The following is a 12,188-nucleotide window of genomic DNA, read 5'->3' on the forward strand; positions in this document are numbered from 1 at the left end:
TTAAAAAGGTGCTTTTACACTCTATCGCGTTGCGAGTCGCTCTTTTGACATCGTTTGACAGCTGTCAAAATTTGTTTTTTGAGGTTATATTAATTCTTTATGAGAATACTTAATAATTATTATTTTTCTGCCGATCGTTAGTGAGTTCTCTAATTTTCACAATAATACTTTAGTTAAAGGCAACTGATATATAAAAGTTATATTAAAAAAACTGCCAAGATGGTGGTACGTTCGTATAACGATGAACTAAAATATTTGGAGAAAATCAACCCTTATTGCTGGCGCATAAAAAAGGGGTTCCAGCCAAATATGAACGTCGAGGGGGTGTTTTACGTAAATGAAACTCTGGAAAAACTTATGTTGGATGAACTAAGGAATGCTTGTAGGCCTGGAATGGTCGGAGGGTTTCTGCCCGGTGTAAAACAGGTAAGTTGAAATAAAAGATGTTCAAGAGGCAATTATTGGTTTGCAATGTATTGCACCATAGTTTTAAATATAACATAAGCTTATAGTTTATAAGTTATAAATATAAATAGTCTATAAAGCATTTTAATTAAAAAATGGGATTTTAGACAAAAACCATCATTCAAATCCCTTGAGGACTATAAGTTGTAATGTAACTTAACTGTAAATTAGTAATAAAAAAAAAGATGTACAAAAATTACTGGTAATTCCTTCTGTCGAGAAGATTTCTTCATTTTTAAATAATGACAATAAGTTTCTTAAATATCTGATTTATTGCATCATCAGAATTTATATGAATAAGATCTATAAGAGGGCTTGTGATATATAATACTTGTTTTTAATAATTCAGAGATTTGATAATACTCATATAAGGAAATATTAGACAATTAAATGAAAAATTTAATTGTTTTTTTCTGATAAACACCACAAATAGATTTGATGTAATTCATCTTATTTTATCAATAAAACATGATTTTAACTTGGGTAGATAAGAAATTATTTAAAACAGGTAGGAACAACTTATGAAATCTGATATTTATGCCACACAGTTGCCCCAAAAACTTACAACTATAATTCACCCAAAAATGTGTAAAAATATCCTTTGTATTCCGCCTTAGTTTATAATAAATAAATATTTTTTTTACCTTAAACTCTCTATTCTTACCTTAAGACTAAAAAGCATAGAGAAGAAGAATGTAGTCTCAAATCAAAGAATCATTATACAGGATGTACCATAGGGGTCCATCTCCTGTCCACTACTAATGAAATTGTAAACATTACTAATTGCTATTATTATATTATACTAATTGCTATATTATATTATTATATATGATATACTGAATGGCATATTTGCCGCACACATTCCTCTTAAGCAGCAACGTAAAAGAAGATTTCCAAATTATTATTCTCGAGAATTGATTAGGAACATTTATAGGAAAGAAAAGGCTTTCAAGGACTTTAAAATGTACAATTCTCCATTCTTTCAAAATAAATTCCATTCTCTTAGACGCCTTATCAAACTACAAATACGCAATGAATATAAGTTGTATATATCAAACACCGAAAGGAATATTTCTTTGGACCCATCTAGCTTTTGGAATTTTATTGGTTCTAAGAAGGCTGGCACCAGGATTCCTGGTATGATCAGGCTACCTGATGACGTGTTAATTAAAGACCCACAAGACATAGTTGATGCTTTTGCACTGTTCTTTGGTGAGGCATTTATACAATCAAATTTCATTAACCATTCGTCGACGTCTGATAATGTGCCCCACTTTGACATTGCCAACGTTGATGCTTCCCAGATTATTTTGGCTAGTAAAAAACTCAAAAATAAGTTAACATCTGGTGTAGACGGTGTGCCTAGCTTCTTGGTTAAAGATTGCATTGGTGTCCTGGCAGATCCGCTGACCTACATTTTCAACTTAATACTGTCAACAGAACAAATCCCTGAAATTTGGAAGACTGCCAAAATAATACCTATTTTAAAAGCTGGGGACTCTGATTTAATCATGAACTACAGGCCAATCTCATTACTCTGTAACTTCTCAAAACTTTTCGAAATTATCCTGAATCGGTCGCTATTTAGTCACGCAAAAGAACTCATCTCTGTAGACCAGCATGGATTTTTTAGCGGGCGATCTTGTGTTACTAACTTATCCTGTCTGTCTAGTCACATCTGTGAATCACTTGATGTTAATACTCAAGTCGATGTTATTTATACCGACTTCCAAAAAGCCTTTGATCGGATAGATCACTATATTTTGCTGCATAAATTAACTCAGTATGGTTTTTCAGGGAGATTATTTAATTTATTTCATTTCTACTTGATTGGTAGATCTCAATATGTCGAATATGAGGGCTTTAAATCGAAACTTTTTAACGTAACGTCGGGTGTGCCACAGGGCTCGAACCTGGGTCCGCTCCTGTTTAGTTTTTTTATAAATGACTTGATTGAGTCACTCACTTGTCATAGGCTGGCTTTTGCCGATGATTTGAAGCTATATTTAAATGTATATGGTTTGGAGGATTGTGTTTTTCTTCAGAACTGTCTAAATACATTGGAGGTATGGTGCGCTGTTAACAGGTTAGGCTTGAATGCGGCTAAGTGTAGTGTGGTCAGTTACTCTAGATCAAAAACACCCTTAAATTTTAATTACTTTATTAATGATACTATTTTGAGTAGATTAGAGCAAATTACTGATCTTGGTATAACCTTTGACTCTGAATTTACATTCGTTCCACACTTCAATAACATAGTCAAGTCAGCCCTGAGAAGGCTTGGGTTCATAATTAGAAGTTCTCAGAGTTTTACTTTGGAGTCTACATTAAAACTGCTTTTCTGTTGCTTTGTGAGATCAAAACTGGAGTTTGGCTGCATTATATGGAACCCGCTCTATCAGAATCATGTTGGTCTCCTTGAATCTGTTCAGCGTAGATTTGCTAAGTTTTTGGCCTTCAGGCAGGATGGCATATATCCGGTAAGAGGGTTTGATCATCGGCAACTATTGGAACGCTTCAATCTACATCCATTACAACTCAGAAGAATGATCTTCTCTGTAAAATTCCTGCATGGGTTACTGAATGGATTCATTGATAGTCCTGTACTTCTGTCCGGTGTACGTTTCATGGTGCCTAGGCTTAATGCTAGACATCCCCTAACATTCTTTCTGCCAAGGCCTCATACTAACATCCTGTTGAAATCGCCACTATATACAATATGCGCTATATTTAATCGGATCTGTCACATGTGCGATATAAATTTCTCTCCGGTTCATGTGATTGTCGATATCTTGGTGGATCATTACTCTTGGGATTAAGACCCATGTGTTTGAGTTATAGTTAGTAGGTATATTGCAGTTAATTTAATTTAATTTAATTTTGTGAATATGTGATTATCTTGTTAAACTTTTATAATTGGGTTTTTATATCATATTAATAGTTATTTGTTCTAATTCTTTGGATAACTTTTGAGAATGTGACTTTACTTTACTCTTTTTCTTTTCTTTTCATTCTTTTAGGTTTGTTTGTGTGTGTTTTTTTTTTTTAACTATATTTTTCATTGTTTTGCAACTGTTTCCTGTTATTGGGCAAGTTGCCTGTTGGAAATAAAGGCTTATTATTATTATTATTATACATGGAACCGACCACCTGAAATTTTAAAAAATAAATCTACCAAAATAAAAAGGCCCTTGTTGCTTTATATTTTAAAACAGACTTATGAAATTGTAATTTCTTTCATTTTATTATTTTAAGTATGTTCATTTCATTTTAGTTTTTAACTTGTTTGTAGTTAAATAGGTATTAGTTTTAAGTAAATTTTTATTTTTTATTGTGATATTGTCACTTCTATCTCACTATTCACACTCTTATCTGATCAACTAAAATTGTGAACAATGTATTTTCTCAGTAGTATATTATTAATTGTATCTATCTTATATTGAAAAATAATAAAATAGAAAATCAGTTTATTCTCATCCTCCTAGATTGCCAATGTAGCAGCATTACCCGGAATAGTAGGAAAGTCCATAGGGCTCCCAGACATCCATTCAGGCTACGGGTTTGCCATAGGTAATATGGCCGCTTTCGATATGAACGATCCACTTTCCGTCGTCAGTCCTGGTGGGGTAGGATTTGATATAAATTGCGGAGTTAGGCTGTTAAGAACTAACTTATTCGAACGTGACGTTCAACCTATCAAAGAACAGCTTGCCCAAAGTTTGTTTGATCATATCCCGGTGGGAGTTGGATCCAAAGGTAATTGTATTTTTGATTTTATCTTTTACCAACTAACAATTCCTTAAAGGTATAATCCCAATGAATGCCAAAGACCTAGAAGAAGCCTTAGAGATGGGTATGGACTGGTCCCTTAGGGAGGGATACATTTGGGCTGAAGATAAAGAGCATTGTGAAGAGTATGGTAGGATGCTCAATGCTGACCCTTCAAAAGTGAGCATGAGGGCGAAAAAAAGGGGGTTGCCCCAGTTGGGAACCTTGGGAGCTGGAAATCATTATGCAGAGATCCAAGTGGTTGATGAAATCTATGATAAATGGGCCGCAAGCAAGATGGGGATTGAAGAAAAAGGGCAAGTTTGTGTTATGATCCATTCAGGTAACAATTTCTTTAGGTTTATGTATTTATCAGTTTCATTCCAACTCATTGCGGTACTGTTAGATCATTGTGCCATTGTGTTAAAATTAAACCTAAACCTGGGTATAAAAAAAGCAAAACACTTTAAGGGTGGTTTACTATCAAGAACTCTCTAAGTTTACGCAGTTATTGAGCATATATAATTGGAGCAGATTTGACAATGGATCTGTGTCACTATTGGTTTCATTCTCAGCTACAGCAATTATTTTACAGTATTTTTCCAATTATAAATATAAAACCTAGAAAAAAAAGGTAAGCCTTGGTTGACTAGAGGGATTAAAATATTAGGCAGAAATATGAGATTCCTACACTCTATGGAAACTTTTTTTATTTACAACGAATTTTTCACCTTGAAGTACTACTAAAATTGCTGAACAGATTTTTTATAATAATTGCATACATTAAGCACCAAAGGAAAGCAAAAGGAAACATGGAATATTGTTAACAATCTTAGTTCTTCCCAATCATTGTAGGCAGGTTTAAAAGTCAATGATTTAAATGCCTATTGCTGCTTGATTAAAGAAAAACTTGCTTGTAACTGTACACAAGTCTTAGTGGATTCACTTCATTGACTTAACAGTAAGGCCATTGCTTTTGACCTGTAGGAACTTGTAAGTGTTCTTCAAACAGTAAAAAATAAGAATTCATCTGGTTGGGATGACATATCTATAAATCTTGGTGTTTCTAAATTCACTTCAATCGGCTTATATCACCCTGATAAGGCCATAAACATCTCATTTGAGGAAGGAAGGCTCCCATCTAGATTAAAAAACATTCTCTGTTATTGGACTCTTCAAGGGACGAGATAAGGAAATAATCGAGAACCTATCGAAAGATAGAATGTTACAGTTTCTTAAGCTTCACAGTTCAGCTTCCTAGAATCTTCTTGAAGAGCTATATCTTATCATTAATGAGGGAGATTGTGCTTCCGTTATGTTTTGTGATGTCTCTAAAGCCTTCCATTATATTGATCGTGGTATTTTGCTGACAATGTTGGCTCTATATGGCTTTAGAGGGTGTGGTGTGCAGTGGTTATAATGTGCCATCATAAGAATCCTGTCACTTTGAAGCAAATGATCTTGGGAGTGTTAAACTTTGGTGTGATGCTAACGACTTGCTATTTAGTATTTCATAAACAAGTATCCTAAATTTTAGAAGTAGTATTGAAAGTGTTGTGCTATAGGGAACACTAATTAAACACTTGTCTCATATAGGTAATGTCTGCTGTAAAGTCTGTTCATGTTGTTTGATGTAAAAGCAATGTGACAATCAGTTCTTAAAGCAGAGGTCCGCTCTATCGCAACAAGAAGTGTTTACTTTGTATTAGTTGAAGCACACCTAAGGTTTGGATTTACTTCTGGGGCTCATGTTCAGTGACACTCTTTAATTCACTTTTTGTGCTACAAACAATAGTAGTGCATTCATTTATTTATTTAGAATCATGTCAATAGAAGTGTACATACATAATTGTAATCAAATAAAATGACATTAGTAAATAGGAAAGGTAACACTCTCCTACTCCTAGGATAACGAAATCAAGTTTACACTACAATTTAGTACTAACACAGGTGTAAATGAAAGTAACTCTATATATCTGTCTATACAAATATGACAACCATGTATAAGCAGTAACTTATTTCAAAAATCATTAATACGAAAAAAAAATTATATGCATAATATACGATACGAGAGCTGCATCTACAACAGTGACATATTTATTAATTTATGTTGTAAATCATTGGCTTCCTGCTGTAAGTTGAAGTAGTACATTTAGATTTCTTCTTTGTCTTGTAAATATGATTTGAAAACATTTTAAGGTGAGGATTTTAATAGTAAAACATTATATTGATAGCCCTACAGATTCCTGTCATCCATATTTTGTCAGTAGTGGGATTTTGACTTTGGCATGTATTTTCATAATGGAAACAGTCTGCCTTATGTATAGGAAATAATGCCACCGTTTTTGCACCCAATGCTAATCATGCCCGAAGCTCTCATCGACTCAGTTTTCCTATTACCCATTCAGCTTTGACTACCGAGTCTGTCATTTACAATAATAAGGAACTTTTTAAACATTTGCTACTCAGGATCAGGTAGCTTGATAACTACAAGAGGCTTTGACTTGATGTTAAGAAGTTGCTTGTGTCATATGCATTTTATCAGGGCGATGACTACTTAACTGTACTTTTCAATTAACTGTAATTTCTTTTTAATGTATCGGTTATGATATTAAAACTAATTTAGCTGCTAAAAATTCTCTTTGGGACAATTTTTTCTATGAAATAACACGTTCTATCTATAGGTAGCAGAGGTTTTGGTCACCAAGTGGCCACCGATGCCCTAGTCGAAATGGAAAAAGCAATGAAAAGAGACAATATAGAAACGAACGACCGTCAGCTGGCTTGTGCCCGAATCAACAGCCCAGAAGGTCAGGACTACTTGAAAGCGATGGCGGCGGCCGCTAACTTCGCTTGGGTTAACAGGAGTTCGATGACGTTTTTAACTAGGCAGGCGTTCGCTAAACAATTTTTGGTGACACCGGACGATTTGGATATGCACGTTATTTACGATGTTTCTCATAATATCGCTAAAGTTGAGGAGCATATTGTCGATGGAAAACAGAAGACTCTTCTTGTACATCGAAAGGTCTGTGAAATTATGCAAAAAAAAACTTTATTTGAGGGTTTCTGCTTTAGGGATCAACCAGGGCGTTCCCTCCACACCATCCCTTAATACCTGTGGATTATCAGTTGACCGGCCAACCGGTTCTTATCGGTGGTACCATGGGTACATGCAGTTATGTGCTGACTGGGACTGAGCAAGGAATGTTGGAAACTTTCGGGTCAACTTGCCACGGAGCGGTACATTATTTAATTTTTTTAAGGTTTTCGAGGCTTCAAGACGTTTTTTTTAGGGAAGAGCATTATCCAGGGCAAAATCGAGGAGGAACATTGATTATACGGAGGTGCTCAGGAGGCTGGAAGATATGAATATTGCCATAAGAGTCGCTTCGCCCAAATTGGTCATGGAGGAGGCTCCGGAGTCCTATAAAAACGTAACCGATGTGGTGGACACTTGTCATGCTGCCGGAATTTCGAAAAAGACCATTAAATTAAGGCCCATTGCTGTTATCAAGGGTTGATTTGTGAAGAGGCTTTTTTTGATTTTACTCTGGATTAATTTAGTTACATTTTGGATTGAAAAGAGAGATCGAGGAAAAATGTGATGAACCTTTTATAATTCTAAATACTTCCTTTATACTAATAAATATTGTTTTGCATTTAAAAGGAGTTTAGAAATGTTTTTATTCGTATTTGGTTTACTGGACTGTTAAGCAATAAGAAACCGGCATTAAGTACTCGGACAGCAAGTCAAAATGTATGTGGTCTATTTGCAAGGAAATAAATAATAATGTGGCAGAAAAGATTGTTAAATTAGAAGGTGAATTAGAAAAAAAATGCAAATATGCATAATGCACTTTTAAGTTCTGTTATGCCAGATTTATGAAGGTCCCTAAGCAAAATTCCATTTAACTCTTTAATTGAAGAAAATCCTAGGTCAATGTTTTTAAGTCCCGTTACACCAGAGGAGATTAGTGATAAGACAGGTTAAAAAATAAAAATAGTAGTGGAATAGATTAAATACCAATAAGTATCAAGTATTATTAAACTAGCAACTCCTGAAATCAATATTGTCTGTCATAAACAAACATTATTGAAGTTTTTAGAAAATAGTGCAGTTGCTCTTGAAATGCTGTTAGATCTACCCACAGCATACGATTGTTTGCATAGGAACCTGTTGATAAAACAGTTAGAGAAATATGGCATAAGATATAGAATGGTTTATGTCCTATATTAATAACAGAAAACAAATAATAAAAGTGTTAAAGGATGGAAAAAGCGGTTATTCTAAAAGTTTATTTAGTAATATAGGAATTGCACATCTTAATCTAATGAATTCACTTAGCCAGAATATTGTTAAATATGCTGATAACACTAATATTATTGCTGGTAAATCATTAAAAGAATTATTAGCTAAAGCAGAAAAAATCTTTGACACACATGATCGCATACAAAGAAAAAACAAATATAATGTTTCGAACAAAACAATGTGACATACAAAAGCCTTTGCAAATAGAATTTCGCAATAACGATTTAAATAAAAGCGAATATTCCAAGACGTTAGGTTCATACATCAATGAACACCTTGACTGGTCATACCATATAGGTATTACCAGCTAATAAAAAAATCTTAAAAATTCTGTACCTCGCTAACTTTGAATCTATTGTTAAATATAGCATAATTTTTTGGGTAAGTAAAGCATGTTACAAAAAGTTTTTATTGTTCAAAAAAGGTTCATAAGAATTATTAAAAAATGGGTTTTTTTCGCAGTAGTAGGTCAGTCTTTAGAGATTTGGGTATTATAACCATACATGCCTTATATATGTGAATGTCTAATGTTTTTCTATAAAAACAAACTTTTTCAATCAAAAACGGAGCATAATTATGAGAAGGACATTAAACACATTACATTATAAAGTATCCACTCCATAGGCCTTCACTAACAGAAAAATCTCCACATTATGCATGTATAAAACTATTTAACTCCCTACCAGAACACATCAAAAGGATTGTATCAATTGGAAGGTTTTTCTTATGCAATGATGTTAGTAAAGCTAAAACCTTACCCTTTAAGAGATTATATTTTACTTAATCCTAATGAATGTTTTTGTTAACAGTGAAACAGTTGCATATTTTGTTTCATTGGTTTTCCTGTTCAATTAAGTCTTTTAACTTTGTTCAATTAAGTCTCCTGAAAATTTAAAAGCTTTGAGCTGTCCATGTCTTTTTAAAACATGGACAGCTCAAAGCTTTTAAATTTTCAGGTATTTTAATTATATATGGCTGCTGCTCGGCACTGAAAACAAGATTTAAAAAGTTCTGTATTATGCCTGGGATCTTGATATTATTTGTTCGTTTCATATTAACTTCATGTTGGTTTCTACGAAATTTAATAAGTTCAACTAAATATGTAGGTTTTGACTAGTTTATGCACCATGGAACCCATATCCACTTGTTGACGTTTAAGCTCTACAAAAGGCTGACTGATATGTTCCCTAAGTGAAACACATCTGACAGATGGGCAACTAAAAGTATTTCGGTCATCCTCCACTAAATTTATTTAAAAAAAACTATTAATCCAGCATGTTTCGGATATATAACATGTCTATCATCAGGGATAACAAATTAAGGGGTGCTGTAAATTCATCTTATAACTAGTTCCTCAGACAAGGTTAAAATACATGAGAAAGGGACTCTCCCTTCTGCAAAAGTAGCCTCTTTGTGTGCTCTTGGTTGATTGAGAACTGGTGGTGATTAGGGTGACCGTTTGCTTTCTTTTTGTTATTTTAGTGGTTTGAGTATATGTAATTCTCTTCGCTAATGTATTTTGTTAGTTTAGCTTTCTCTCTGTTGATGCGTGGGCTTGTTTGCAGTTTACACAGGTGTATTCTTCAGTGCAGTGTTCTTCCTGGACATCGTTTTTACTTTTGCAGGTGTTCTTTGTATGGCCGTATTTCAGGCAGTTGAAGCACACCAAGACAGGTGCTATGTAGATATTAAACTTTGGCTTTATAAAAATCAATATCTTCTCTGGCATGAGAAGGTAAGGACCGTGAGTGGGCTGATATTGTAGGTACCATCTTTTTCAACTCGTCTGTTTAATCTTCCAGATAAGAATATCTGTTAATAGGGTTGAATGCCCATTAACAGAAACCATTCTTATCTAGAACTTGCTTAATAATGTCATTTGTGATTCTTAGTAGGGCACTAGTACAACTATAGCCTTGTCGGAAACCAGACTGGAACTTTGGAAGATATTATTGTCACCAATTTGACCTTTTGCCATTTTTTCAAGAAGTTTTGAGGCAGTAGGCAATATGCTAATTGGTCGTACATCAGGGTACGACCGTACGTACGTAGGGTTATTTATTTTAAAAATAGGTATTATTAATAGGGCCATTTTCCATAATAGTTCAGGCACAACACCTGTTTCCAAACAAAAGCTCATTAGGTCAATGGTAAAAATCAAAAAGGGACACAAAATTTTATAATTCTTAGTGATATATGATCAATACCACTGCTTTTGATTTATTTGAGGTTTATACATCATTTTGATTAATCAATATAAAATAAAAGGCTTACTTTCTATAGTGCTATTTGAATAGATGGGTATTATTTCCTGATTTGAATTTGTTCTAGGAATGCTCTTTAAAAAATATGATTTATAAGGCTTGGACTATTTATTGTATTGCTGAGTTATTTTTGAGTTATTTGCTGTTGTTAGATGATTCAAATTGTGATAAATAAAATACCATTTTTCTTATTTGATAGCATTTGGTCTCTCTTAATATTTTTTACAAAATTCTAAGTATATTCCATTAAACAAATCTATTTAATAAGGCCTTTTTGTATACCCAAATATCCTACCAACAGGGTTGTATTTCCAATTTTAAAATCTCTTAGGTCTAGTGTCTAGGACACTCTGTATACTTACATACTACAACCTATGGATTATATTTCTATGGTTACCCCTTTTTCCACCTGAGTATTCTACCTTGTAACGACCACGATATTGCTGATACATAAAGTCAAAATAACTTTTTTCAAAAAATGAAACGCTACCGTATTCCAAAATATCTCATAAAACGTAAAATAGAACTACTCAGGCGCAAAATCATCACTCGAAAGTTCGGCTATTTGTTTTATAGAAGAACCGTTTCGACTGTCCTACCATCAGAAGCCCTACGCCATCATAAAAAACGTTTGATGCGAACCCATTTTGAAACTTGGTACCACGTGTCCATTGGTTGGAAGTGCACCTTGAGGGCCCAAATCCACTACGATTTGAAAATTGTTCATTTGTATTTTAAGAAATGGCGTGAATTCTGCACTTGGAGGAGACGTGAAGCGTTGAAAAGACAAAAGGCCATAGTTTATTATGAGAATAATTGGGGAAGGTTGGAGGGCAGATGGTGCCTCCAAAAGTGGAAAATATTCAAGGCATATAGGAAGTACCAGAAGGAGCGGCTGAAGTTCGCTTGGAACCATTTTAAGAAGAAAAATCCTGACTTGTTAAGGCCATATTTTAACCGCTGGGTTGCTTTGGTGAACGTTTCCAGAAAAGCCAAACGGAAAATGCTTATTGGAGTTAGATTTTATAATGTTAAGGTGCTAAGCAGGTATTTTAAGCTGCTATTGTGTTACACGGCAGTAAGCAAACTATCGAAACGAAAATTGGAAGTTGCCATACATTTTCACCAAAATAAATTACTTTGTCTTGGTTTCCAAAGTTGGAAATTGTATTGTTCCCAAATAGCTAAAGAGAAAATGAATTTTTTGCTGGCCCAAACCTGTTACTCATTCAAACTAGAAAAATTTTGTTTAAAAAAGTTAATAGTACATACTGTAAGGCAAAAATTTCTAAAGCAAGTCCATAAAGCGTTGGAAAGGTTATTATTGAAGAAATGCCTAAAAACGTGGGTTAAATTTATGCAATTCAAACAAGTTAAAC

The 12,188-nt window shown here is 33.9% G+C and overlaps 1 protein-coding gene across 1 annotated transcript; it reads left to right on the forward strand.

Annotated features, from left to right (window-relative positions):
- Nucleotides 1-90: 90 nt before the first annotated feature.
- Nucleotides 91-7,905, forward strand: LOC126746489 (RNA-splicing ligase RtcB homolog). Its single transcript, XM_050454777.1, has 6 exons — nucleotides 91-426; nucleotides 3,951-4,221; nucleotides 4,271-4,576; nucleotides 6,918-7,261; nucleotides 7,312-7,476; nucleotides 7,530-7,905. Exons 1-6 carry the CDS (start codon nucleotides 220-222, stop codon nucleotides 7,755-7,757), a joined length of 1,521 nt encoding a protein of 506 aa, XP_050310734.1. The 5' UTR covers nucleotides 91-219; the 3' UTR covers nucleotides 7,758-7,905.
- Nucleotides 7,906-12,188: the final 4,283 nt, after the last annotated feature.

Source organism: Anthonomus grandis, chromosome 17 (assembly GCF_022605725.1).
Source record: "Anthonomus grandis grandis chromosome 17, icAntGran1.3, whole genome shotgun sequence".
NCBI classification, from domain to species: Eukaryota; Metazoa; Arthropoda; class Insecta; order Coleoptera; family Curculionidae; genus Anthonomus; species Anthonomus grandis.

Excerpts from the sequence above, each read along its gene's own strand:
- LOC126746489 (XM_050454777.1), top strand. The coding sequence starts at position 220 with ATGGTGGTACGTTCGTATAACGATGAACTAAAATATTTGGAGAAAATC. Across the intron at positions 427-3,950 it reads TTCTGCCCGGTGTAAAACAG|ATTGCCAATGTAGCAGCATT; the intron begins GTAAGTTGAAAT and ends TCATCCTCCTAG. Across the intron at positions 7,477-7,529 it reads GGTCAACTTGCCACGGAGCG|GGAAGAGCATTATCCAGGGC; the intron begins GTACATTATTTA and ends CGTTTTTTTTAG.